At 39.5% G+C, this 26,703-nt stretch overlaps 1 protein-coding gene across 2 annotated transcripts in view; it reads right to left on the bottom strand.

Moving 5' to 3' along the window:
* The window catches only part of ABCA13 (ATP binding cassette subfamily A member 13), a 513,749-nt gene that overhangs the window by 391,597 nt on the left and 95,449 nt on the right, over positions 1-26,703 (bottom strand). For both annotated transcript variants that reach the window (XM_063606228.1, XM_003805826.7), the window contains exons 16-20: positions 24,204-24,318; positions 16,732-21,510; positions 13,378-15,204; positions 11,846-11,955; positions 5,188-5,306 (exon numbers count right to left, since the gene is read on the bottom strand). In XM_063606228.1, coding sequence (XP_063462298.1) covers positions 5,188-5,306; positions 11,846-11,955; positions 13,378-15,204; positions 16,732-21,510; positions 24,204-24,318 — 6,950 coding nt within the window. The remainder of the gene's footprint in view (positions 1-5,187; positions 5,307-11,845; positions 11,956-13,377; positions 15,205-16,731; positions 21,511-24,203; positions 24,319-26,703) is intronic.

The following is a 26,703-nucleotide window of genomic DNA, read 5'->3' as shown; positions in this document are numbered from 1 at the left end:
AGGTTGGGAGCTGAGCTCTGGAGGCCGCCCCGAGATGGAGCCCCCCAGCAGAGTTGAGGTAGATTTAGTGTAGGGGGTGGTGCTGAAGACTTCTCAGGAAATGATGAACATTAATCCATGATCAGAGCACTCATGCCACTGTCACCACCACCTCAACCAAACCACAAAATCTCACTGTGGGGGGAACTAAACCAGCCAATAGATTATTACAAAGCATGCAACTTCTTGACTCTAATTCATCTATTATTGTCATTCATTTTATAAGTTTCTTTTCTTCCCACGTGATTTGGGAGTGGAACGTGAACAGAAATCCTATAGGACTATTCATTCATTCATTCATTCAAAAAATACTTATGGAGCACCTGCCAAGTGCCAGGCCCAGGCTAGGTGCTGGACTGAGAGCTGTGAACACAGGAGACAAAACTCCTACCTCCATGAGGTTCACACCCCAGTGCAGGAACACTACCAGCAGACAGCTGTAGGGGCAAACTGGTCAGCATGTCACAGGTGACCTGGAGGAAAATAAGGCAGGGGTGGGGGCAGTGCTGGAGGTGCAAGAGGAAGGTGTACAACCCTCCTTATCATCATTAGGGAAGCACACTGCAGGTGCGGGAGCAGCAAGTGCAAAGGCCCTGAGGTGAGTGCAAAGGAGCCAGCAAGGTGGAGAAGAGAGTGCCGGGGAGGGCAGAAGGAGAGATATGCCACCCAGACAGCAGGACCTAGCAGTGGCCTCCCTTAGAAATCGGACACTTATTCCAAAAAAGACTGGAAGACGCTGGACACTCTCAGCAAAGGAGTAACACCATCTGATGATGTTTTGGAAGGATCACTCTGGCTACCGCATTAGGGATCGAGGCAAGGGGAGGAGGAAGGGAGAGCTGGCTCATATCTGAAAGGTGCTGGTGGAGGTGGTGGAACATGGCCATATCAGGGAAACATTTGGAAGGTAGAAGGAAGAGTTTTCTAACTGAAAAAAAATAAGAAGAAGAAGAAAGACTAAACAAGCATGCCAAGGTTGTTGTCCCTGGCATCTGAGGCAAAGAACACCAGGGGTGGGAAAAATTACATGGAAAGATGAAGAGGTTTTTTTTCAGATGAGTAAAGTTGAGGGGCCTGTTTGACATCTGAGCGGGAATGCAGCTGAACACATGAGCATGAAGGTCAGGGGAGGTGTTGGCTGGAGAAGGAAATTTGGAAGTTGTCAGGAAGTAATTGGGATTTTTAGGTTGCAAATGAATCTGCATAAGATTCCCTAGCATGTGAGCACAGACTGAGAACAGAAAGGGTCTGGAGACAGCCTGGGTCCTTCTGCCACATAGAGGAGCCAGGTGTGGAATTGGAGACAGTCGATCAAGGATGCAAGAGGAGCCCAGGGAAAGTGCCGGGAGCTGAGTGACGTGGGGATGGGCGTGGCTGAGTCTGTGTCAATGCCGGGCTCAGAAGCCAGAGGTGAGGAGTGAGATTCCGCATGTGAAGGTTGACGGACTGGGCAGGTGGAGTGGTGTCTGCTGTCTATGTTAGCCGCACCAGGCCAATCTGGTTCAACTTTTACGTAACAAAGTTGTGAGTAGTTTTTCAGTTGCCATGGACCCTCAGGTCACATAACCCGAGCATGCCTGGATGAACTAGTGTGCAACCACAGGGGGAGCTGGAGTGCTCGGACTGAGGAGCGGGGATTGAATTCAGAAGCGGACATTGCATGGCAGGATCCAGGATCCAACTGGATTGAGCTCTGGCATCACCCATGGCAGGATCCAGTCAATCAGATCCTCATTACACAATGTTTATAAAACCTAACCCGTCCCCAGCTCAGAGGCACTACTTTGGGAACCATCCCTGGTGTTCTCCTTACTTAAATCTCATTGTTAAATCCTCCTTGGTTGTGGTCATTGGGTTGATACCCACCAAGCAACTGAACCCCTGCATTGTGTGAGTAACACCTGAAGGGGTCTGACAAGGAGTGCTCAGCTCAAGCCCGTCTCCATTTTCTATCGTGTGACAGGGCTCAAGAGTACAGACTTCTTTCCTTTCTTCACTTAGGTTTCCGCTGACTGCTCTACCAGAAGAGACACAGCCTCCTCCAGCCTTCACCCACCCACTGCCCCTAATGTGCACAGACCCCATTTATTGTCTGATGTCTGAATGTCACCACAGCAAAGCAGAAAGAAAAAGGATGGTAGCAAACTCAGGAAGAGCATCTGCAAGGCAGAGAGATGTCTAGGTCCAGCCTCAAGACTCCAAGCTACATGCACATTTCTAATAACATGCATAGAAGCCCTTGGATTTTCACACTCTGCTTTTTTCTTCTTTTCTCTTTTTTTTTTTTTTTCCTGAGTGTGAAGCTCTCTAAACCTTCTCCAATTCTCTCACCCAGGCATTTCACAGGCTTGGTATTCTCCTTGCTCCAAAGAGATCCCTTTTTGTAGCATATCAATGCAGAAATACAACTAGGTCAGAACAATAGATACAGATGAGTATCCCCTTAGGGGCCAACTCACTCCTGAGAACATAGATTGAATTAAACCCACTGCATGAGGGCTCTGCCATGGAGTATTCCCTTATAGCAAAGAACCTCTAGTTCGTAATTTGTAACTGCATGCAAATTAATTTTCATTCAATGCATTTATAATATTCCTGCTATGGATGTTATTCTTAAATTTAATAAAATAATAATTTTGACATAGAGGGGATTATAAAGTAGAAAAGTGCACATTCTACCCCAGTAGCAAGGACTACTGGAAGAAAAATTCCAAGTTTCTTCAGCACAGGTGTACCAGGCTCCAGGTAAGCAGAAGCATCTAGGCCAAAGTTGAGATTGAAATTCATCAGGCTATACTTTTGGGATCAGGTAAAACCACCACGTGGAAAAGGCAGCACCTATCAGACTCTCCTTCTCCAGCTACATCAGGCCTAGAATCAAGAAATACTGGATAAGTGTATACAGGTGGACCCAAAGGTCTAGATCTAGAGAGGCAGTAGGAAGCTCCCACCCAACCTGAAGTTCCAGCTGCATTCTCCAACTCAGCTTATCCCAGGAAATACAGTGGGCACTTTCTGTCATTTTTGAAATTTAATTTCTGCCCCATTCATTTCCTTATTGCTACTTTCTACTATTTGGAACAAAGGGTGGAAGAGGGTAAGGAGTTGACAGCCCCAAACTTTTGTCATATCGATTCAATCAGCTGAAACTTTCTCTCTAAATGGGAATTCCATGTTGCTACTGAGAAAACTATATTTAAAATATTTATTTAGATACTGAAAACTAGCAAATGGCAGTGTGCTTTTTGCCCATCTCTGTTGGCGACTTCATATCCCACAGCCTGAAAAAGATTTGTATTTCTAAAAGTCTCACATACTTGAAGCCCTTGAACCACAGACCCATCTTAAAAGCTTTGCATCCTGAGATAAGCAACATACTATTTTTGTCATTAAAGACAGGAACTTCTGCTCTTTATCAAAACTAACTCAACTGTTACCAGCCAGACTTGTTGACAATCATATAACAATTTGAACTATAAATACAGTCTTTGAGTCAGTTGCTTTGAAAGCTGGAGTCTCTTGACTATTTTATTATTGTAACCTTCACTCATCACTAAAAAATTGTCTGTGAGGGGCCGGGCGTGGTGGCTCATGCCTGTAATCCCAGCACTTTGGGAGGTCGAGGTGGGCAGATCACGAGATCAGGAGTTCGAGACCAGCCTGGCCAACATAGTGAAACCCCATCTCTACCAAGAAATACAAAAAATTAGCCAGGCGTGCTGGCTGGCACCTGTAATCCCAGCTACTCAAGAGGCTGAGGCAGAAGAATCACTTGAACCCGGGAGGCAGAGGTTGCAGTGAGCCGAGATTGCACCATTGCACTCCAGCCTAGGCAACAGTGCAAGACTCCGTTTCAAAAAAAATTGTCTGTGAGGCTTTTTTTTTTTCCTGTATCCACATTTAATACCTGACAAAGATCTGCAAAACCTGGAAATAAGAATTTGATGTTCTAAAAAAATCAATGTAAATTTGGGGTTGTAAAGTCAATCATTGCTAGGGACTGCTCAGGGCTTCCTGCTGACAGGCACCACTCCTCCAAAGGCCACAAGACATTGATTAGAGATCAGCAGCTCTCACTCCCTCCTGACACTTCACCAAGGCATGGCATTCGACACCCTTGCCATGCTGTGGGAGTCTGGCATGGCTATCTCTCATCTCTCTCGGCATCATCTATTTCTCTGCTTTCTGTGATAATCTCATACTCACAGATAATATGGATCACAAAAGCAAGAAACAACATTCAGAACCAGAACTAGAAGAGAGACAGGTCTTCACTGCATTGTTGGAAGGACATCACCATTGTCCAAGCTTGTCAGGGGGATCAGGCCGACCTAGGGGCCCAGGGGTCTTTAATTCTAGGACAAAAGAGTGGGGCCCAAATAAGAGACACATTGTCTGATTCAGCTATAGTTGGAGACCCTGCATGGGAGCCTATTGGGCATGTGTCCAATTTAATAAAAAGGAAATTGCTACGCTGGTTCCCATTCAGCCATCAATTTTTGGTACTAGCCAGTGTATTCAATGAGTTAGAGCCAGTGTTGGGCTGGTAAATATTTAAAAACTAACTCTCCAGAAAAAAAAAAAAATTCTGATTTGGAGCACTTGCCAATTTCCATGGTGCAAATGCTCCTGCATGGCCCAGTTCATGCTGCCACCATAACGTCATTAAACATAGAGATGGGAAGAACTGCACTTAGCACAAGACTACATAGTATTTCCATCATGTGGATACAACAAAAGCAAATCATCTCAGGAAGAGAGACAACAGTAAAACATACTAAAATAATTAGGAGGTGATGAATCTTGAGTAATTATTACTTGTGTTTCTAACGTGATTTATTTCATCATAAGTTTATATAATTTATTTATAATGATGACATCTATGTTTAACAACCAGCTTGCAAAATTCCTGAAAATTTAACAATCTGATCTCTCAACTCAGTGCCACTCAACCCAGCACACCACTGGGAGAGGCCAAGAGGGAGGAAGGGTGAGCAGTCATTCTGCAAGCCCAGCTTACAACAAGACTGTGTATGACACCATTGCTGTAGTTATAAGAACGAAGCAGCAAGTTTGAATAACTGGACTGCCTTGCAAGGGCCAATAGTCATGAACATGAAATTCTCTGAAATATTAAAGACGACAAACCTGGAAGTGGTCCTGCGCCAAAGTGACCCCTCGTATAGCAGATAAAATGAGATGCCTTATCCCACTTTGCTTGCAACTCAGAGTAGCACACAAAATGTCCTTGGTCCAGGAAGGGTTTTCTGCCAGAGGAAACACACAGAGAAATAATTAATAGACAGTCCTCTCCTGAACTAGCCACGCTCACAAAATCACTTTTTAAAGATTCAAAGTGATACAAATTCCTAAACATTTCTTAAATCATCAAGATGAACATTCAGATGATGAGGGTAAAGCTGTGCCTTTTGAGTTCCAAATGTAATAAAATAAAGATTTTGCTTTTCTGGGCCTAATTGATTTTGTAAATATTAATTATCTCTACCTCCTCAAACTGGCTCCTTTCCCTGTATCCCCTACAAGTGGGGTACCCATTCACCCCAGTTTGCCCAGGACAGACTTGCTTTACCTATTGTTGCATGGTTATGAACAGTGCCCTCTGTCATTCTCAAAAGTGCCCCAGTTTGAAGGATGAATTACACACTGTCTATGTGTGGTCTTCTCCATGCCCCATGCCTCACAAGTCACTTCCTGGAAGCCAGTCATGACTCTCCTCCCCCTGGTCCTCACAGCCAACCAACCTCCCCATCTGCTCAGCGTGACCTCCCAATGTCTCTCCATCTGTGCGTCTGTCCAGCACCCATAGATCACGCCCAGGAAACTGCTGTGCTCTTAACAGTCCCACTCCCACCTCACCCTTCCAATCTGCCTTAAGCTCTGATCCACAAGGCTCTTCCCCAAAGGAGATCCCCCATTACAGGAATCTGTGCAAAGGCTCCATGTTGCATCCAATGTCTTTCCGCAGCCTCAGGTACCTCCACGTCTCTGCACTCATGCCCTATGTCCCTCCTGTCTCCTCAAGGCCATCAGATACAAGGCATCACTCTCCCTTCCTGAATCTACGTATCTTTTAGAGTTCTGCCTCCAGACACCCACCTTTCCCAGGCTGAGCAAAGCCCCTCCCCTCCCTGCTGCGCAGATGCCTGTGTGCTCACCTCCCACTGCACGATAAATCCATCTGCACAAGACCTGCCACAGGCAAATTTTCTTATCACTGCCTTCCTGTCATTGTGGCACCTAGCACAGGGCTTTGTACCTCCTAGATGCTTGGTCATGACAGAAAATAAAATACATTTTTATAAGAAATAAAATCTTTTTTTAATTAGAAAAAAATGTTATCCTGACTCTTAAATTATTAATAATAAATTGTTTCTCAAAAGTCCTTTATAAAAAGTTCTGAGCCAGGCACAGTGGCTCACGCCTGTAATCCCAGCACTTTGGGAGGCCGTGGTGGGCAGATCACGAGGTCAGGAGATCGAGACCATCCTGGCCAATGTGGTAAAACCCCGTCTCTACTAAAAATACAAAAATTAACCGGGCATGGTGGCGGGCACCTGTAATCCCAGCTACTCAGGAGGCTGAGGCAGGAGAATTGCTTGAACCCAGGAGGTAGAGGTTGCAATGAGCCGAGGTCGCACCACTGCACTCCAGCCTGGGCGACAGAGCGAGACTGTCTGAAAAAAAAAGGAAGGAAGGAAGGAAGGAGGGAGGGAGGGAGGGAGGGAGGGAAGGAAGGGAGGGAGGGAGGGAGGGAGGGAAAAAACAGTTCCAGCATATTACTAAGTGAAAGAAGCCCATCTGAAAAGGCTACATATTGTATGATTTCAACTCAATGACGTGCTGGAAAAGACAAAAACTATGGAGACAGTAAAAAGATCCGTGGTTGCTAGGGGCTAGAGGGGTGGGAGAGATGAATGGGCAGAGCACAGAGGATTTTTCAGGCAGTAAAACCCTGTGTGTGATACTGTAACACTGGATGTATGTCCTTATACACTTGTCCTAACCCATAGAATGCCAACACCAAGAGCAAAGCCCAATGTGAACTGTGGACTCGGAATGATGCTGTGTCAGTGTGGGTTCATCAATTGTAACAAATGTGCCACTGTGATAATGAGGGAGGCTATGGTGGGGAAGGGAGTATATGGGAAATCCCTGCACCTTCCATTCAAGGTTGCTGTGAATCTAAAACTACTCTAAAATATAAAATGTATTAATTACTAAAACAGTTTTCAACCACATAAAATGCAGAGTAGACACAATATATCCAAAGTCATGCTTTCCAGAAGCAACCCACCTTGATGCCTTATTTGTTTTTCTTTTCTCATTAATCTTATTTTACTAATTTCAAAGACAGGTATCTTTATTGTAGGAAATGTAAAATGTGTCACTTAAGTAATCTCTTATTAAAATTTGAAATGAAGGTAATAATGTGCTGTTATATATCACAGCACTTATCTTTAAGCATAAACATATCCTCTGGTCTGGAGAAGACACAATAATGTGTTTATAAGTTATGTTGTTCAAACCTAAAAGAGCAGAGAATGCATCCTGAAAAAGCTGATGTAATGTATGGCATCAGGCAAGCTGTGGGCTGTGTCAGCCCCTTGCTTCCTCAATGTAAAATGACAACGTGGAGTCGACAGTGACCAAGCCCAGCATTCCTGCAAGGTTAGGTCAGGGATGATATGATCATGGGATGCAGTGCTGGGCTGTCAGGCCATCTGGTCTCCATGTGCCTCACATCTAACACGTCTTGAAGCCTGCCCTCAAAGGCACCACCCTCAAGGACACTTGACAACTGTCTCGACACTAACAAGAGCTGGTTTTGAGCCTTGACTCCTCCAACTTTCCCGGGTACCCTCTTTCTCCACCTCTCATTGCCTCTTCAAATCCCTGGCTCCAGCCCTTCCTACTTGCTGTGGCCCCTCTTCTTGGCTCCAAGGACACATTCAGACCCACTCTGGCTTTCCAGATCTGCCAGCGCTCTCTGGACCCCTTTCCTCTCCTCCCTTCAGCCCCATGGACCCTCTCAGGTCTCTTCAACTGGAAATGGGCTCTGACTGCTTCACTCTGAAACCCTGGGAAACTCACTCTCACTCTCTGGGCCTCAATTTGTCAATTAGGGAAACTGGAAGATTAAAGTAGCTGCCCACTGAGGTTCCTTCCGTTGCATGAGCTCTCCTGCATTGTCCTTGGCATCTTTAAAGCACTAGATCAGGAGAAGGAAAGTTGTCACTTTCCTCCTGGAGATACTGAACTCAACTCTGTGATATGATGAAAATATAGTGCATTTTCAGCAACAATAATAATAACAGATCTTACTCTTGTTCCCTTTATATGATGGGAGAGGAGGGGCTATTTGCCCACATTGGTCAATTCCACCCCATCCCTTTAACTTTATGGGATCTGTCACTGCCCTCCTATTCTACAGGATGGAGTAACAATTCAATAAGGACAGTGGGGTGGCAGTTTAAATGTTAGTTATGCTTGAGTTTCCTTGAAATAAAATATAAAAATTAAAAATTAATTATCTGTTACTAATGTAATCTCAAGTATGCTATATTAATTTAGCAGCTGCAATACAGAATGGCAAAATAAATATAAATTCATACATTAATGAATGTTTAATTCATTTAAAAACCATTATATTAGCTGACTGTGAAATGTCCAAATAATTGTGTCTTCAAAGATGGCTGAATTCAATATGGAAGACAAGCATTCAAGAACGAGGAAGAAGTTTGATTTGAATTTTACCTGAGCACACTTCCAAATGCTGAAATCATGTACCAACCATCCTAACTTGTACTTAGATTGTAACGCTTTACTGATTTCTATTTGACAACAGAAAGCAATATTCCTAATCACCAATGTTCATAACATCTAATTGGAAATACAGATTATCTTAAAAGAAAAAAAAACATGCAAAACCCCTACACAGCAGTTGGGGTTTCATTTTTAAATCAAGCTTGTCCCACTTCTCCCTCTGTTTCTTACTCCTTTTCCATGTTTCTTAGACCCAATGACCAATCAATTCTTCCATTCAAACAACCATTTGTATTACAAAAAAAGGGATGAGTGAGCAGATTAGAACTAACCCTGTGATAGACAGTCCCTAAATTACCAGTTTTTACTTATGAACTAGCCCTCTAAGCTGAGAAGTAGTTTTCCCAATGGCATGCAGGGAGATGCATCTTCAACTTGCAGGACAGGGCAACTAGCATGTTCAAGGCATCTCCTAAGGATAAGCCCCTTGGAGGTGACTCATTTTATTTAATCCTCTCACATAGGTTGAAATAGGTGTTCCCCTATGTTTTCTTCAAGGCTCACAGAGATTCAGAAGCTACGCTGTGTCACTCAGCATGAATCAAGGAACTCAGCCTGTTCAATCTCAAAGCGCCTGCTTCTTCCATTACACCACTTCTCACGACATCACTTGTTTTAACAGTCATGTTTGACTCTGCCCTCGAAGACATTTGGGGCAATAAAGCCTTACCAGTCATGAAGGTATATAATCCTGAGTGCCCCATCGTGACAGTAAGGAGGCAGCCTTACAGACCACGAGTCCCAGCACACTAGTCTGAAGCCCATCAGTGATTGTGTAGATTAACTCAAGCAGTCACAAGTGCCCAACCTAGTGCCAGCTCTCATGCATTGACCTATCCAATCCTTCTACACATATTGATTGAATGCCTATCATGCCTATGTCAGGATGTTTCCTAAACCCTGGGGAGATATAACCATGAGCATGGCAGACACACATCCTCACTACGCAAGTCTCACCTGAAATATCCTCACCCAGAACTGCACCCCCAAGGTCTTCTCCTCTCCTCCACCCCTCACTCTCACCCTCATGGCCATACTTTAGCTTCTTTCTAGCACTTATCAATACAAAGAAAAATTTATCTTCTTTGTTTTGAAAAATGGATTTGACATGCTGGTTCTGCCCAAGGCTCATTTCTCCTCCATACCGCTCCCCATACTGGTCCATACTCCTGGCTCACAGACTCAGGGGCCCACACCCACCAATTAGCCATCCTGGGGCCGGTAACCCTTCCTCTTCTGATAGTGGATGTTGGGAATACGTCCACTGTGCCCCTTCCTGGGTAAACCAGACTCCTCTCTACAACATCCTCCCCAGGCCCCCACAGTTTGCTCAGTCGTACAAAATAGGCCCAGAACATGCCAACAGCCCACCCACTACTTCTCACTGCTGAGCACTCCCCCGTGAACAGATTTCACATTTAGTAATTCCAGTGAAACATGACGTAAGTATAGAAGGGATTCTGGCATTTATTCATTCATTCAACAAATGTCAATCAACATTTCCCATGTTCTAATCCCCATGTGCCAGGTTTGTAGTGATCAATAGACAGGCACAGTCTTTGGGTTCTCACAACTGTAGAAGAGACACATGTTCATCATCAGAATAGCACACGGTAGTAAGAGCCATAACAAGGAGCTAAGGCCATGTGACCCCAGACAGGGTAGGTGAAGAAAAGCTTTCCAGAGGAAATAACACGTAATCTACAAATCATAATATAACAACCTGATAGTAATCGAAATAATAATAATGATCCAGGAGTAAATCAAGGAAAGGCAGAAGAATGAACATGTGGATCAGATGAGCTAGGGGGCAGGGAGTCCGGGGCCAGGATATGGAGTAAGCCCTACTCAGATGACCCCTCACTTTTTTCTTTCCCTCTTGATCTGATCGGATCCACCCTTGGCTTCCCCATTTCTCCTCGCCTCCCCTCCTCTTCTGGGCTTCGATTCATGTTGTCAAAACCCACTGCCATCAGCTAAGACAGGGTACTCAGGCCCAGTAGCCCACTGAGGGGGCTCTGGGCAGCCCTGCTCAGGAGACTGGGCCAGAGGATGGCAGCACCTCTGTGTACCTGTGAATTACTTAAACAACTGTGGTCCATTCCATGGACTCAAGTGTGCTCTAAAATCTAATGTTCACATTTTCAGAAAAGCCCTAAGATCATCTAGTTACCCTCTAAAGCAGCTCGTGGGACTCTCCTTCAGCAGTGGCATTGAAAGGAGATTGCACTGAAATGTGCAGGAATGGATTTGGCAAGTATCATCTTAGCAGATGAATTAATTCATTTACAATACAGTCACTATTGCTGGACACTATGCTGAGTATTATGGAGACACAGAATTTAGCAAGAGACTGATCCTCTTCCCAGTAAGCTTACAGACTGCAGCAGGAAAAGAAGACACCAAAAACTATGATACCAGCAATAAGTGCCACGGCTGTAGGGAATTTAGGTTACTGCAGGGACTACTCAGCACCCATCAGGAAATGCACACAGAAGGTTATGACACAGTTTCTATCTTCAAAAAATATTGACTGTAGCACAGGGAGGAAATGTAAGAAAGAAGAAAGTACCGTACTGCACGTGATCAAAGTCTCCTCAAGGTCTTTGCCAGTAAAGGAGATGGGGGAACACTTCTGGACAAGACACCCCCAGCTCTAGGCCACAGAGTACGGCTGTAGTTTAGGTCAAGGAGACAAGGGAAGCACATTCCATGAGCAAAGACAGAGACCAGAAAACCCAGCAAAGGGGCAGGAACGGGCCGTTCAATTTGGCTGGAGTAGAGGCCCAGTGGTGGGAATGAGGTTGGGAGGGGCAGATCCCTCAAGGCCTGGTTGCCAGGCTAAGACAGCTGTGCTTTGTTCTAAAAGAAACTCAAGTGCAATATACTCATCTCTCTGACACCTGAGTTCTGAAAACTGGCACAGGGCAACTGCAGAGCACTTGTTATATGAGCAGCCCACCTGCAATGATGGTGAGCACATGTACGACCATCATCTTCACTTTCTGCAGCATCTCCATGGCTTCCGAGGGCTTCACAGTCTGCTGGAAAACTTCACACATCTCAACAACACTTAGCAAAAAAATATATACAATCACATAAAAGGGTAAAAATGTGCAACCCATGTGCATCTCTACTGTGTAGGTTAAGTTATAACACACGTGTAAGAACCATCCTCCCTCCCTGCATAATCATATTTTCTTCATAGGAACACAAGAAAACACAGATAACACATTCTGGACCTTTAGAAAACTTTAGGTCTCCAGAATTATTTCAAAGCATCAATTTTGTGGCCAAGAAGCTTAATACTTGCTTTTCTTTCTTCTTTTGTTCTATTCTTTTGAAATGCAAAGGTAAATGTTGAAAAGGTGTCAAAACACGATGGTATGAAGAGCTAAGGTACAAACTCCCTCTGTGGAGAACTGAAAAATTTGAGATAAAACCTGAGATTGGTGGAGAATGGGGTTGCCAGGACCACCTCAGCTCAACAGACAATTCAGAGAAGAGCACTAAAGTCAAACAAAATATAGTTTGACATCAGAAGCAAGGAGGAGATGAAGAAGGAAGCTCTGAAAACTAGCAGTCAAATTCCAAGGTAGCAATAGTTATTTGTGCCAGTGGCTACCTGTTTCACCAACTAAAGACATCTTTCCAACTCATAGAACATGACTGGATTCAAGGTACAGCTCTGGAGTAATAGAACCAACAGAAAATAAGTCATCCTGCCTGGCAAATGAACCAGGGTTGACATGGCATCTCCAATCTCTATGTGGGCCAGAGAGGAAAGCAGGGAGAAACAGAGACCAGGGACCACCCTAACAGTATTTTCACCCACAGAAAGGACAGGTAGGGACAGCTGCAGCATCTCTGGGCCTCTGCACATCAAGAGGCACAGGGTCTCCAACCTAAGGCAACAGACTGCTTCCAAGGCATGACAACTAGCAAGACTGGAGCTTTTAAGAACAGGTTTCTATGGACATAACATTCAGGGATAGGAGGGCTTGGAGGTGGATCAACCACGTGAAGTCTGGCAGAATCAAAAAAGTGCAGAAGCCAGCAGCTGCCTGGCCCTTTCCTGTGGTTAGCTACAACTGAAAGCATAATTTTCTGTGAAGCAAGCAGCTTCATGTTCTTGTGTGTATACTGAGTCATAGGACCCTTGGCTGCCAGAGGATATGAACAGAAAAATTGTTTATGCAGCTAGTCTTGGGATGAGTGAATAGAATAAGAGGTTTTTGCTTCTGAGAATAAAATAATTTACTTTTGAAATATTTTGAATAAATTGCAATTATATTTGAATGCCAAATAATGAGTCGAATTATGAAAAAGAATGACTGGACCTGAATTGCTCTATGTTGAAGCCAACTTCAGAGTGTAAAGAAAGTTGAAGTCAAGAAGAACTACTTACCCTGGTTCACTGTAATTCCTGCATGGTTCTATTTTATAGCTACTGCGGTAGAGAAAAAAACAAAGTGAATTCAGCTTTTTAATTACCTTTGATCTGTCAGTGGGATTTGTTGCCAGTATTTAGTCAATACAAATAATCCTCTCAGGTATTTCTCCAAACAGAAAAGTGGTTTGAAACTATAAGGAAAGTCAATAATCTCTTTCTTGGTTCTCTCTTCTTTTTCTGATGTGACATTCTTTCCGGTGGTTGCTTTAATGAAAATCTCAAAAAGTGGCTGAAACAAAGTTCTTGTGGAAGTTATCCATTCAGAGTTGTTAAACAGAAGCCCTTTCCTCCAGAGAGCTATTCTACTTAAAACATTATGGATTGCTTTTTCAAGTTGATGATGAGTTATATTCTGACTCAAAGGTGTGTCAAAATATAAACTTTTATTCAAATCACCTTCATAGTCACTTTTAATTCCAATGGAGGCCTCTAAAACTGTTTCTATGGTTTTCAAAAGGTTATCTGGATGCTGAGTAAATGTCATCAACAGATTAGAAACATTCCAATTATCTTTCTTTAAGTTTTTCCAAAGAGCTTCTAAGGTGAGACCGATCACCATCTTCAAGAAAGATCCTATTTCTGTGCTGTTTTGTGATAATATTTTATCCAAAAAAGGGATCACTTCATGAATTATTTCCCATTTTATATCTTGAGGGCCACTATGAGTGGAAATTGGATTAGGGTATAAGAAGTCCATTTGGTTGGTGATGTTATTTATAGGAACTAAGCAACCCAGAATTTCTTCCCATAAGTTGACAGAATCCATAGAAAATGTTTGAGTCTCATTGTTAAATGCTACCGCAAGACTCTTCACATCTTCCAAGTTGATTTTCACAGATGTTAAAAATTCAGCAATTTCTTCCAAAATATCAGAAAAGTCCTTAGATTGGTTCATATATGAGAGTATGCTAGGTGACATACTGAAAATATCAGAGTTTGATGATATATAAGGTTCTACCCCAATCATTTCAAAGGCCAAGTCAAGAAATGGCACCAGCAAATCATTTATCTTTTCAAATGTGAAATGATCTATTTTTTTTAAAGTAGCTATTTCTTTCACAAGATTTTGAACACTTTGTTGCATGATGGAATACAGAGTGTCAAAGAATTTCACACTGTCCTTGGTATTGGAGATAAAATGAGTTTTAAAAACTGTGGCCATCTTCCCCGAAACTTTCTTGACCAGCTTAAGAAGTTTCACAATGGAGTCCATTGATGTGGCAAGATCTCTCAGGTCAGCACTGTCATTCAACAGCATGACCAGAGTCCCAGACATTTCTAAGAGGGGTTTCAGGACACGACTTTCTTCACTAGCTCTTGAAATAGCACCAACTAATCTCTTAGTAATTTCTAATGTTGCTCTGTTTCTTAGAGGGAATGAATTATTTATAAAGAAAAGCAAATCCGTTAGATTAGCAAGTATAACTTCTTGGAGGGTAGGATACAAAGCATAGAAGTCCTTATTAGGAGAGTGTAAAATTGTATCCAGAAGTCTTGCCATCTCTGTTGAACATTCTCTTACAAGGTGAAGAGCTGACCCAAGATCTTGATTGAGTTTGAAGAGGTCCTCAGACTTATTCACATGGAAAAACAACTGACTCACCACTGTGAAAAAGTCTATATTATTTTCAGTCTTATTTTTCATTGAAGTTTCCCTGAGAAGGGCATTAAATAAATCTTGCATGAACTTCAGTCCTTGATGAGTATCAAAATAAAATTCTCCATTGTCTAATACAAATGAACTTTTCATTAGGTGATATATAGTCTCCTTTAAACTTGAAAAAATGTTCATTAATCTGTCTTGTTTCATCAGGGTAAGAAACTGATCCAGTTTCAGAATTTCTAGAATTTTATCTTTTGGGACAAAACTGTAAATATATATATATATATACTTTTAATTTTATTTTTAATACATTAACAGTGGAAATATTAAGATACATAGTGATTTATATTATGTTATTTGTTTTATAATAGCATCATGGGAAGATAATACTGAGCAAAAGATGACATGCTAAAATAATTTCAGATGAAACTCAATATTTTGTTGCCAAATAATGAAAAGAGTGAGGAATTTCATGAACAAATTCTGTTACAGTTCTTTAAACCTAGCAACTTAAAAAGCCACATACTTTTGCTTATGAAAAAGGTTAAAATGGCTTTTACTTAGGAAAGAAAGTAAAATGACTACAATGTGATTCTTGATGTAAGAGATAAGTGTCTGAAAAGCGGTTAGCATATTTATATTTTTCTGAGCTTTAGAAGTACTAGCAAATTGCTCAGACAGATGTATCAACGTGACTAGGCTAAACAATAGCTGCAGAAGCCCCTTTCTTGTATGTTTCTCATCTGGGTGGGCTACAGGGGAGATTCCCTCATGAGAGTTCTAGGATAGATGGGAGTTATAGCCATTTTGTAATATAAGTACATCTTCTCCCAGCTATTCAATCGAACACTAACCTAGGTGTTGCTATAAAGAGATTTTGCAGATGGAGTTAAAATCCCTGATCAGTTAACTTTAAATTAGTCAGAAGGGATACTGTCCTGAGTGGGCCAGGAAAACTCTGAAAGAGGGCATAGAACCTCTGTAACTTAGAGGCACAAAACCACTGCTGGGTATTCATAGTCAGTGGCTCTCCCTTCCCCTGGTCTTCCTTCCTGACCACTGTGGACAAGGAGCTTTCACTCATGCCCACGGCGACCCTGCCTGCTGTGGGCGCCCCTGCCTACTGTGGGCCTCCCTTCCTGACAGTCGGCCCTACTGATTGCAGACTTACTCAGCCAGCCCCCAAAATTGTGTAAGCTGATTTCCTTGGATTAAATCCTTTGATGATTTTTGTTACTTGCTTGAAACTTGACTAAAGCAGACATCATGGAATAAATTGGAATTTCCCTCCAGCCTTTTCACTGGCAAACTTCAAATGAGATTTTTAAAGATATATGAAAAGAAGATAATGTGATTATCAATGTTTATGTCTCTAAATGCAAATACCACAGTAGATTCATTGGGTTGAGGATACTTAAGCCCTTAGTTGGTGATTAGACAGTTAGTATAGCAATTCAAATTATGGCAATCCTGTATATGCATGTACAGCTATGAAAACTAATTTTTCAGATCCATATAAAATAGAATTCATAATTGTTTTCATAATCTAAAAATGTAAGAATAATATGTGATTAATTACCCTGGGCTGGGTTTATATTTTACTAGATGACAGTAATCAAAATTCTTTTACCTTGACATTTTGATAAAATATTTATTAAGACAAATTTACATCAAAGATCTTTCAAAGGTATTAGATACAAATACTGTTTTTGACATGTCTATACTCCAGAAAATAAAGTAGTTTGAGATATATTGCAACTGCATATACGACACAAAGCAAAAGTATACTCACCTCATCTCTGCAATAACATCTTTGTGGAAATATTTCAGCAGAAGAGATATTTTGTTCTCAGAATCTTCCTTTAGCAAAAGGGAGAAGAATGTTTTCAAAAACTGTTCCGTGAAATCTACTATGCTTCTCAGAGAGAGAACTCTTTTCCTACTAGTTTCTGACTGCATATGGTTCAAGATAAGGTTAATGAAATTCATTATTTGAAGGTCAGTATCATTTAAGTTCCAAGCTGCTTCCTGAGAATTCCCAGCTAAGTTATTGATCGAATTAATTAGGATGTTTTCAAAAAGCAGCTGAACAACTGAGAAATTAGTCAGCTGTTCTTGATTTAGCAGATGGGTAAGAAAGGCAACATCAAAATTGCCTTCTCTAGATATATTTTTTAAAGAGCCCCCAAAAGTAGCAATAGCTTTGGCTAACAAAGCTATATCTTCAGTCGAACTCTCATTGGTCACAGGAATGAATAATGTTTCTATCATTCTGGAGTAATCCTCATTTGCATATTCCTGAAGCCAGTTTTTTGTGGCCAGTAGAAAATCTTCAATAATTTCTAATGTCTTCAATGACGGTGAATCCAGGATTTCCAGGAAATGGGCAAACTGCAAAGTTATGTTTTGAAGAGCCACTGAATTTATACTTTTGATTCCTTTGTTCATTTCAGAAAGCAGGTGTCTGATTCTAAAATCTTGGGTTAGGTCTTTCATGATTTGTTGAAACTCGGGCCATAGTTCTTCAAAGTTGTAAGGTGTTTCACTTTTTTCAATAAAACTTGATAATGCTTCTAAACTGCTACCTGTGAGATTTGCATTCTGGAGCATCATGAATAAAGAGAGTAGATTATGCGTACTTTTTTCTAGGCTCCAGTCTTCAGAAATCAATTGTACTGTCCTTTCCAAATTTGAGGAAATAATATTTTGAACAGATGTCTCTGTGTCTTCATTAATGTTAAGGATCTTGTTTAAACTACTTAGTTTGTCAAGAATATTTTCACCTGATGTAACTTTTGTAAAGTTGACATTTTTAAGTTTTTCTATGATTTGCAAAGCAACTTGCTTTATGGAACCACTAGGACAGAGTTCAGAGATGCTATCCCTAGTTTGATTTATTGAAGGTGGGACAAACGGTAATATCTTATGCCAAAATTTCTGCACAGTTTTCACAAGAGAAATGTTAACATGGAAGACTTCAGAGAGCTCCAGAAGAATAGAATTCCAGTCCACTAATTCATGAATTATGCAGACCACTTTCCTAGTTATTTCCATTCGGGAGCTTTCATTTGAACATGGTGAATCTTCACCTTGGGGAGACAGGTGGAAATGATCGAGTATACTGGCCACTTTGCCATAAAAGGAAGAAGACATGAGCCCATGGACATTGCAGGGGTCTATCTTTGAATTCTGCCGAAATCCAGAATTTGTGTGATTCCAGCACCAAACCACAGGAAAACAAGCTAAAGCCTCTGAAATAATTTCTGGCTTATCTGATACTAATTCAATTGTATCCAAAAGAATTTTTATCACAATTGCGAAGTCTTCCTTGGTGATATTTGAAATGGTTATGCCATGAAGGAGTGTGAAGCTGTAGACATCCTTGAGGCCTTCAGTGATGTTTTTACCAGGTACTCCCTGCAGGAGCCTTACAGCATGAGGAAGCACATAGTACACATCTATCACAGCATCCACAACATCTTTAGGAAACAGGCGTGAGAGCTGCAGCAGATGATTAACATTCCAAGAATGCGAGCTGTCTACAAATTTTTCCATCAAGCCAACAAGTAAATTGACCACTAAATTGCCAGTTCCCACACTACTGATATTCTTAAAGAAATCCATTAGGTTTACACTAATTTGTTCAAGCTGATCCACTAAAAGGTCTATGTCTGCCTTCTTAAGAGTACGCATGGCAGAAGTTACCTTCTTCAAAGCTTGCATATAACCTGCATTTTGTGGACTAGTGTGATGAACTACAGGCATTAAGGAGTTGAACACATCCCTTATCAGTTGAATACCAAGACCTGTAACTTTCATTATTTCAGGTGAAATTATTATTTTTGGTGAATTTTGGAGGTCATGAGATAAGCTGAAGGCAAGGTAACTAGCTAAGTGATAAATGGAATTGCCTACACTGTTTACATCCTTTTCTTTTGGACTGGTGGCAAATATGTTTAACAAGTTTTCAGTTTTAGAAGAGGAATTATTTTCCAGGATGTTAAAATAAATACCTTTTACAAGCTTCTGAAATTCCTTCCCCAGTGTTATTAAACGAAGCCAAATATTTTGAAACTGATTAGGAATTTCATCTGACATTTCTATTGGTCTTAGAATTAATTCAGTAAAATATCTCCAATTGGATTGAGATGCAAAATCAAAGTCTGTTGTTAAGTTGTTGATACTCATCCTTACTTGCTTTGTGGAATCATTTAAAAGAGCTAATAAAATCTCAAATTTAGGTTTCTTCTCTTTTTCAAAGACTGTAGTAAGTACAATATTTAGAAAGTCAGTTACATCTTTCAAGTAAATATTTACACAATTTATATATGAGCCATTTGATGAACAAAGAGGTTTTTTTATATTTAACACCCAAGTTACAATTTTTAATATAGAGTTCATTTTGTTTTCTATATCTCTGAAATTCCCCAAAATATTTTGAAGATGACCTTGTGAAAAACTGGAGTTAGACAACAAATACAAATGGTTTATGACATCTAACCATACAATGCATCCTTTCAGACTGCTAATTGTGTTCTCAGAGGAAAATGTGGAATTTAACATGTCTAGAATACGTAACATCCTCTGTGAGGTATTTACATATAAAAAGCCATCTTCTAAAATAAACTCAGTAACATTTTGGAAAATATCAGCACAGGAAAACAAATCTCGATCATGTGATACATTTCTAAGAAATACTATTGCTTCTCTTAGCTCAGTGATGATATTTTCAAATTTTTCTCCATAATTTGTGAGATTATTTGAAAGAAAGTCATTTATTGAATCTAGATTTCTGACTATATATTCTGAGGTACTGCTAAACTCAATGAAAACTTCAAGCAGAGAATTTAAAAACTCTCTGCTTGTACTTGCGTTGAATGGAAATGTCTTCAACTGATGCAGGGCAGCTTCCATGGTGAAAAGGGATTTCTCCACTTGCTCCAAGTTAAGTTTTTTTACTGAAACTAATGCATTACCTAAAGCTACCAAAAAATCCCTGAGATCCAGGAAGTCCTCCCAATTATGGAAGTCATTGGCTTGAGTTACATTTTTAAACAAATTTAATATGAGTCTAGCAACATTATGGGTGGGAAATATACCCTGGCAGCTTTTAGAGACTTTCACATCATCTTCCAATTCATCCAAAAGCTGAGTGAAACCATGATGAAGAGATGTGAAAACATTCATGTCAAACTTAAATAATTGAGATATGGTTTCCCAGATTTCAGTCCACGTTTGAAGCCATGAAATGGTACAGTGAATGGACATAAACTTGTTGAACACACTGACATTTGCTGAGAGGTTTGAAAAAATTTGTGCCAATGGAAAAACAAATGAAGACTCCTCACTTGTTGAATAATTTACGGAAGAAATGTGTTTATTGTCCGAAATCAAGCATTTATTATCCAATAGGTCTTCTACTGAACTGTTGAAGAATTGGCTCATATATTGAAATAAAGAAATACGAAAATCTTCATCAATTATGAGCAGCTGTTTGAGGCCTGTCAAAGTAGTGTGGATCACTTCCAGTTCTTGGCCCTCTGTAGACATGAAGGATTGGGCTTGAAGCTCCAAAAAGTTAAAAATTGAAAGCAATTGCTGACAGTAAGATACATTAGAAATTCCCCCAAGAACCTCTGCTGTCTTAAATAAAAATGCAAATGCTTTACTGATGTTTTGGAAATTAAATTGTTTTATGATATCCAAAATGTGTTTTGAGATTTGTGTAAGGAAAGTCAATGAAGAGCCTCTACTCTGAATATTCAATAATTCATAAATATATCGGTAAAATGAAGAATAAATTTGCAGAAGTAAAGCTGAATCCTTGTCCTGGAAGTCATTTAGGTGTATGTGAGTCAAAATTTCATCAACTTCTTGTTTTTGTGGTTCAGAAAGGGCTGAGAAAAGATCAGACACATTCCTGATAGCATAGACTGTGTTCAGAGCTTCTGAGATCTGTTCCTGCTCCAAAAATCCAAATTCATGGAGACTAGTTATTATAGCCCCACTTAAACGTACAAAATCTATGTTCATAGCTGGTGATTTAGGCCAATCTGAATGGAACAACTGGGAAAAGTTAAAACTTGTACTCAGAATCTCATTTTCTGGGACAGAAAAATTTAAAAGTGTAAAGAAGTTTTCCAATTTAGCTCTTTTTCCTTTTGAAATGCCATAGACCCATAATTCTAGTAATTTGGGATTAATTTCAAAAAGTATTAATTCCATGAATCTCAAAAGATTTTTTGGTTCCTTCCTTATCCAGTGACTTTCGAGAGTTTGCATTTTCCAAATCACTTTGTTGCCAAATTCCAAGAGTTTCTGAGCATCAGTGGCAGATGGGTCTCTCTTTAAACTTTTTAAATGATTTGTCCACAGAGAACTTATATTCAGAATATCCTCTGTGAGAGATGGGAGGCTGTGGAAACTGGGAACAATGGAGGAGTCAAAAAGATTAGGCAACAATAATTTCTCAAAAAATTCCACAAATGATAAAAGAAAGTTCATTTGTTCATCCTCAAGGGTGTGCAACTTCTTTTCCATCATTAGAAGGTGCTTTGTGAAGTTTAAAGCCCTGTAATATTAATAGAATTATTTTAGTATAAAATAAAAAAATAAATTTGATTTATCAAATTTCCAAGTTAATACTCATTTATTGATAGTAAAACACAAATGAAACATTTAATAGACAACATGATTTCCAACAGAAATTAAACTAATATGAGGATTTGAAAGTGTTTTAGAAATGCACAATGAAGTTCTATATATTTAGCTTAAAATGTTTCCTACCACCAAAAAGAAAGCATTCTCAATTATTTTCCCCTGGCATATTTAACAATAATATGTATGATTATTAAAGATAAGTTTGCTATTTATGCCAGAAGAATCTTAGGATTTAATTCCATTTCAAAATGTCTTGGCATGTAAAGGTAGCACAGATAGTGGAGTGCATTAGAAACCATGCCTGTATGGTTTCAGCAAGGTGTGGGCATTCCCAGTCCTGGAAGGCAATTCCAGTGCTCTTTCAACAATACTATATACATCCTACTGTCAGAAACTCATTATTATATATGGGGTAGCTTATCTCCAGGTGTTTAATTTTAAAATACAGAGTTCTCAGAAGAGCAACTCAGACACTGTAAGTCCCCTCTTGTAATAGAAATCCACACTTGCAGAACTAACTTCTACTAACTCAGAACTTACAAGTCCACTTTTGACATTCTTGGGGTTACATGTGTTTCAGAATTCAGGATGTTCATCCTTTAGAAATGTAGCATGGTACAGGTATCAGATATGTATTCATGCATCTCAGTGAGGGCTGGGACAGCCCTGATCAGCATCATATTAACACTTTCGCAGTGAGACCTGTGAATGACCTCGCGACGCAGGATAATACACTTGAAACTGCTTCACATCAGTTCATGATAAATCTCTGCTGAATGAGTTGTGATGTCAACCATAAGAAAAGCCTCTATTTTCAGACTTTGTAAGAGTTCAGAATTGTGGGTAAGGAATTTTTGACCTTTATTGGCTATTTACGCCTTACAGGGTAAATTACTTCCTAAGTTTTTTAACCCTCTGCTCCTGTCGTATAACACACTGTCTGACATAGGACAGACATAAGACCTATCAAAGGCAAGAATGCTGTTTACTTCCCTGATAGCTGAGACCTGAGCACCCCACACAAAAATATGGTCTTAATTTAGTTAGTTGTTATTTTTAGGACAGAATGGCTTCTTTGAAATAATTCCTAGGGAAAAAAAATCCCATCAGGAAAGGGAAAGTTCTATTAGGAATTCAACATAAACCTTGCCTAAATCCAGCCCTCCCTAAGAATAGATGCCTAACTACCATCCAAGTCATTGTGCCTTGATAGAGGAGAATATAAAACTTATTTGTATTGGGAACTGAGAGGGTTATGGAGTAGCAATAGAATAATAAATTGAAGTAGAAGTAGTACTACTAATAGTATTATTGCCACGTTTTTATATTACTTTAGTAATTTAGTTTATAAAGCACTTTCACAACTACTATCTTAGTTCATTCCTACAACAGCCTTTTGAAGTACATGTCATTATTTCCCTTTCATGAAAAAAGAAACTTTTTATTTTTTTAATTGGCAGATTCAAGCTGTTATTACGTGGCATGACTAGGAGACGACCCAGGTTTTGTCATTTCAAGTTCAGCTTTCTTAATATAAATTGCACTTAATGTTCAATGATTTTTCATTCATTAAATCAACATCTAATTATCTGCCACTATCCATGATGAAAGACACTGTGCCAACTGCTATGGGTCCACAAATATAAAATTAAATGTGTCCTTGCACACATATAGACTAGTTTTGTGCTGGTTTTCTAGGGCTATTAAATTTTTGAGGCTTTCAGGAAAGAGAAATTAAAAATCTGACCTAAGCAAGCAATTGATTCTCTAGAGGATCCATCCCATTGTCCTTTCTTCTGTTCCTACTAATAACTGGGCTTAAGAAGTTCCATAGGAATGACTAATCCCCATTCTGGACAGATACAGCAGAATGGTTCTCCAACTTTGGTGTGCACTGGAACCACCTATAGAATGTGTGAAATATATAGAAACCTGGGTCCTGTACACAGAGCAAGATTTCATATGACTGGGGCAAGGTGCAGACATTTTTATTTTTAGCAGTCTTCACAGATTTAATCCATTCTCAAGTTTGAGAGTTACTGCTCTTATGCAAAACATCTCTCCCATCGTGTTCCAATACACCCCACAAATAACCGAGTATACCTTTAAACTGGACACACTATTCATAACCAGACATAAAAATCTGCATTTCAATACATGTGCTGAAATAGGACAGCAGAAAATAGTCTGACAAATTTAGTTCCAAAGACCACTTCTGTCTCCCAGGAGTCTTTGAAACTAACAGAATCTATAGAATTGATTTCCTGCTTAAACTCTAGGTAACTAGCTAAGACAATTTTTCAAAACAAATACCTTATTTTTGGAGCATCTATTATAAATCATGTTATTATTGAAGGAAAATCTTCTTACTACGATCTGTATTTCCTTTCAAAATCCATTGAGTCATACATTCTATTAAACAACTTGATACTTGAGTCACACACTCTATTAAAGGAATATTTATTGAACAGCTCATATGAAAGATTGTGCCAATATCTAAATCAGGCTCATAAATTTTAAAGAGTGCATATCCTATAATTAGGTTTTGATTATCTTCAGATGATAATTAAATCAAGACCTAGAAGTTGGATTCTGATAACTTACCTGGATATGGAAGCTGTTGGAGACTTGAGTAAGTTATTCAAAAATTGAAAATAATTATCACTGATCATTTTCCAATCCATGTTTTCTTCAAAACAAGGAGATTCCTCAGGAAAAGCTAAATAAAAAGACATTTTCTACATTAATTATAAACTGGTTATAACAGACAAATCTAATAAAGTGAAAAATGCTAGAGTAGTTCACCTAATATGGTTGAAAATGTTAAAAAAAAAAAAAAAAAAAGATGATTAGGAATCTTCTAATTTGACTTGTGCTTCCAGACAAGATGAAGTACCAGTCACTGGCCATCGAGCAATGTAAGATACTGATCCATGAAAGGCAGTAAACAACAGAGCAAGACCTATGATTATCCCAGCTTCCTGCTTTAAGAGAGTCCAGGCCATGGCACAGGAAGGAGAGGCTGAACCAGAGTCCAGTGGACGTGCTGAGTTGGGAAAAAGCTTAGACTCTGAAAGACAGCTAGAAACCACAGGACAGAGTGCCAGAGAAGGCTGCACAAGGCAAGGAAATTGTCAGCGTGCTTCGCTTGAGTATTCAGGTGAGTAATAATCAACACAGGCATTTGAGGAAACTACCTGAGACCATGGAAGAAAACACCCAAAAGAATTAAAGGTGTCCAGGTGCAGTGGCTCACACCTGTAATCCCAGCACTTTGGGAGGCCGAGGCAGATGGATCACCTGAGGTCAGGAGTTTGAGACTAGCCTGGCCAACATGGTGAAACCCCATCTCTACTAAAAATACAAAAAAATTAGCCAGGTGCGGTGGTGGGCACCTGTGATCCTAGCTACTTGGGAGGCTGAGGCAGGAGAATTGTTTGAACCCGGGAGGGGGAGATTGCAGTGAGCCAAGATCACGCCACTGCACTCCTGCCTGGGTGACAGAGCGAGACTGTCTCAAAATAAATAAATAAATAAATAATTTTTTTTAAAAAAAAAGGATTAAAGATAACCGTTTCTGGTGCTCAGGACCAGCAATACACTTTGTTTCCATCAGCCAGACTGAAATATTCATAATTCATTAGTCATTGAGTAAAGTACAAAAAAAGGGTCTTGCTTCAGGAGTGGGAAGTATTTATCATCAAACTGAGCACTTTGCCAGTCCTGCCTAACAAATCTTAAAAACGAGATCCTAAAGAATCAAATTATTTCAAGCAATTTGTTTCAAGATTATTTATAGGCATGCAAAAATAATTAGCACAAAACAAGGTTAAAATTTGTAATATTTGGAATTGAATAAAAAATTAGCAGGCATGTAAAGAAGCAGAAAAATATGACCCATAAAGAAGAGAAAAATTAATCAATCAAAAATGACAGCAGTTTGAATGATAGAACTAGCAGAAGGGAACATTAATCACATAAAATGGTTTATGTTATTTACTTTATCCTATTAGGTTGATGCAAAAGTAATTGTGGTTTTTGCCTTTAAAGGTATGGTAAATTTATTAAAAGCAATTACTTTTGCACCAACCTAATATATAATTTACATGCTCAAAAAAAGGCAAAATTTGTAAGATTGGATAAAACAAGATCCAATTGTATGCTACTTGTAAGAAATGCACTTGAAATATAAGGACATAAGTTACAAGTAAAAGGATGGAAAAGGCATACCACTCTAACACTAATCAAAAGAAAGCTATCAGACAAAGTAGGTTTCAGATGATAACATAATTATCATTTCATGATGATAAAAGTATCAATCAAGAACATATAACAATTCTAAATGTTTGCGAACATTACAACAGAGCTTCACAACACATGAAACAAAAATGAACACAAATCTAAGAAGAAATAGAAAAATGTACAATTATAGTCAAGAGATTTCAATGCTGCTCAAGACATAATATCAGTAAGGATACAGAAGATTTGTACAATACTATCAAACAACTTGATGTAATTGCTGTTTATAAAAAAATGCCACCCAACAACAACATAATACATATTCTTCTCCAGTGCATATGGAGCATTTACCAAGGTAGATCATATTCCAGACCATAAAGCAAGTCCCAATAAACTTAACAGGATTAAAGTCCTACAAAGAATGTTCACTGGTTAAAATGAAATTAAATTGGAAATCAATAACAGAAATATTTCTTGAAAATCCCAAATATTTGAAAAATAACACTTCTAAATAACTCATAGATGAAAAAAGGAATCAAAAGGAAACATAGAAAGTACTTTGAACAGAATGAAAATGAAAGTACAACATGCCAGTATTTGTGGGATGCCTCTAAAAAAATTATTTAGGGGAAAATGTATACCACTAAACACCTACATTAGAAAACAAAATGGTCTCAAATTGATGACCTCATCTCCCATGCAAAGCAATTAGAAGAGTCAGTTAAACCAAAACTAAGTAGAATAAAGAAAGAAGAGTGGAAATCAAGGAAGTAAAAATAAAAACATTAGAGAAAAATGAATGAAATCAAAGGCTGGTTGTTTGAGAAAATCAATAATAAGATTGATAAGCCTCTAGGCAGAGTGA

Source organism: Pan paniscus, chromosome 6, assembly GCF_029289425.2.
Source record: "Pan paniscus chromosome 6, NHGRI_mPanPan1-v2.0_pri, whole genome shotgun sequence".
NCBI lineage: Eukaryota > Metazoa > Chordata > Mammalia > Primates > Hominidae > Pan > Pan paniscus.
Note: the sequence above shows the minus strand (reverse complement) of the source record. Positions and strands in the feature narration are given on the sequence as shown.